Source organism: Colobus angolensis, unplaced genomic scaffold (assembly GCF_000951035.1).
Source record: "Colobus angolensis palliatus isolate OR3802 unplaced genomic scaffold, Cang.pa_1.0 Scaffold12, whole genome shotgun sequence".
NCBI lineage: Eukaryota > Metazoa > Chordata > Mammalia > Primates > Cercopithecidae > Colobus > Colobus angolensis.
Window position 1 is genome coordinate 3,665,473 of NW_012113141.1, and position 2,536 is coordinate 3,668,008.

The 2,536-nt window shown below is 52.0% G+C and overlaps 1 protein-coding gene across 1 annotated transcript in view; it reads right to left on the bottom strand.

Moving 5' to 3' along the window:
* The window catches only part of NODAL (nodal growth differentiation factor), a 10,128-nt gene that overhangs the window by 2,053 nt on the left and 5,539 nt on the right, over positions 1 to 2,536 (bottom strand). The window contains exon 2 of the mRNA XM_011927456.1: positions 832 to 1,529. Coding sequence (XP_011782846.1) covers positions 832 to 1,529 — 698 coding nt within the window. The remainder of the gene's footprint in view (positions 1 to 831; positions 1,530 to 2,536) is intronic.

Consider the following 2,536-nt stretch of genomic DNA (forward strand, 5'->3'; position numbering starts at 1 on the left):
CAACCTCCGCCTCCTGGGTTCAAGTGATTCTCCTGCCTCAGCCTCCCGAGTAGCTGGGATTACAGGCACGTGCCACAATACCCGGCTGATTTTTGTATTTTGTGTCACCGTGCTGGTCAGTCTGGTCTCGAACTCCTAACCTCAGGTGATCCACCCACCTCAGCCTCCCAAAGTGCTGGGATTACAGGCATGTGCCACCGCACCTGGCCGGCCTTGTCTACTTCTGTAGAATGAGTAGTCAATTCTCAACCAAAATACTGTAGCTGGAACAGTGTGATTCCAACCATGGCCCCATAATGCAGCCAAACGTGCCTGTTACCTACCAACTACTTTACATGTCATATGCATGTCATCTCATTAACCCTACAGCATCCCTATGAAATATGGCATTGCCCTCCTCATCTTACAGGTGGAAAAACTGAAGCTTGAGAGAATAAGCAACCTAATCAGTATCACACAGCTAATAAGGAGTCAAATGCAGGCCTGCCTGTCCCCAAAGTCCAGATTCTTCCTTTCTTAGAATGTCAGGGCTAGGGAAGTGCTGAGACCCTCTGGTCTACCCCCACTCCCTAATTTTATGAAAGACAAGGATAAAGTCCCAGGGAAACAATGTGTTCAAGGCTACCCAATGACGCATGACCCCATACAGGCTTTATAAAGATGTTACACTCAGTCATCTCTACATCCCTGGTACCTAGCACAGGATCTGGCGCATTGGAGATGCTTGAATAACTGTGAATGCAGGAACATAGTCATTTAATAGCTAAGCTAGAGCCCTGTCCCCCAAGGCTAGCTTACTGCCTCCCCTTCCCCTCATGCCTGGCATCCCACCTGGATGTATGCATGGTTGGTTGGATGAAACTCCTCCCCGACAGGATTAGGACACTCGCCCTCGCAGCGATAGGCGTTGTACTGCTTGGGGTAGATGATCCAGGAGCCCCATCCGATCAGGTTGAAGTCCACCTGGAACTTGACCTTCCGACACAGTTGACTTCTGTCTGGCAAGTGATGTCGACGGTGCCTCTTGCCCCACTCCCAGGACAGCTGTCCCTCCTGGGCCCGCCAGGAGCTCTCGGCTTCCCACAGCAAGGTGGACCCACCCAGCTGTCTCTGCTCCTGCGAGAGGTTGGAGTAGAGCATAAGGAGCACATCGGTGGCAGGCGGTGTGGGGGGCCGCTGCCAGCACTCTCCAGCTACCCTGGACATCTGCTTCTCCAGGGTCCCAGGGCGCTTCAGCCACTTGGAGAGTGGCCTGGTCACCTCCAAGACCATGTTGCCCAAGGAAAAGGTGACCTGGGACAAAGTGACAGTGAACAGGTCCATCTGAAACCGCTCAAAGCAGCTGGCTGAAGCCTGCTCTGTGTCAGGCTTTGGCTGGTGGAAAATCTCAATGGCAAATGGGCCCTCCGTGGGGAGGTCCATGGGGCTGGACAGCTGCAGCCGGAGCTCCGCCCATGCCAGATCCTCTTGTTGGCTCAGGAAGGAGAAGTCAAAAGCTAAGGTCCAGTTCTGCCCGTCCACCTCCACATCTGGGTAGAAGAAAACCAGGAAGGAAGCAGGGTGAGTGAGGGTCTCCCCCAGCCTCAGTCTGTGTCACAACCACCATAGCTCTTGCTGGAGGCCTTACCTTATATAGAATTACCTTCCAATTCTCACCCCAACCCTGTGAAGTTGGTAAGATTTTTGAGTCCCTTTTACAGATGAGGAAAACTGAGGCTCACAGTGGTTAAAAGACCTGACCAAGGTGTCATTCTTGGAAGGTGGCAGAGCCAAGAGTAAACCTGGATTTGCCCAACTGCCAAGCCCAGACTCTGAATCACTGTTCTTCCAGTCCCCCTTCCAAGATAACTTGCAAAGCCAGAGGACAGTCAGTAAAAATGTGATGGGTTGCATCTCCCCCTCCCCTCTCTCCTCTGGTACATAAAGTCTGACCAACATGGAGAAACCCCATCTCTATTAAGAATACAAAATTAGCTCAGTGTGGTGGTTTGCACCGGTAATCCCAGCTACTCGAGAGGCTGAGGCAGGAGAATCATTTGAACCCGGGAGGCAGAAGTTGCAGTGAGCCGAGACAGTGCCATTGCACTCCAGCCTGAGCAACACAACAAGAGTGAAACTCTGTCTCAAAAAAAACCAAAAAAACAAAAAAAACAAGACAAAACAGAATGGCCTGTTTTACAGACACATTGAGTTAAATGTGAATATCATGGAAAAGCTCAGAGCTCTCAGGGAGGCACAGGCAATAGAAGCCAAAGACTGGGCTGGGCTCAGTGGCTCACGCCTATAGTCCCAGCACTTTGGGAGTCCGAGGCGGGCGGATCACAAGGTCAGGAGATCAAGACTGTCCTGTGAACGGTGAAACCCCGTCTCTACTGAAAATACAAAAAATTAGCTGGGTGTGGTGGCAGGCACCTGTAGTCCCAGCTACTTGGGAGGCTGAGGAGGGAGAATGGCGTGAACCCAGGAGGCGGAGCTTACAGTGAGCTGAGATTGCACCACTGCACTGCAGCCTGGGTGACAGAGCGAGACTCCATCT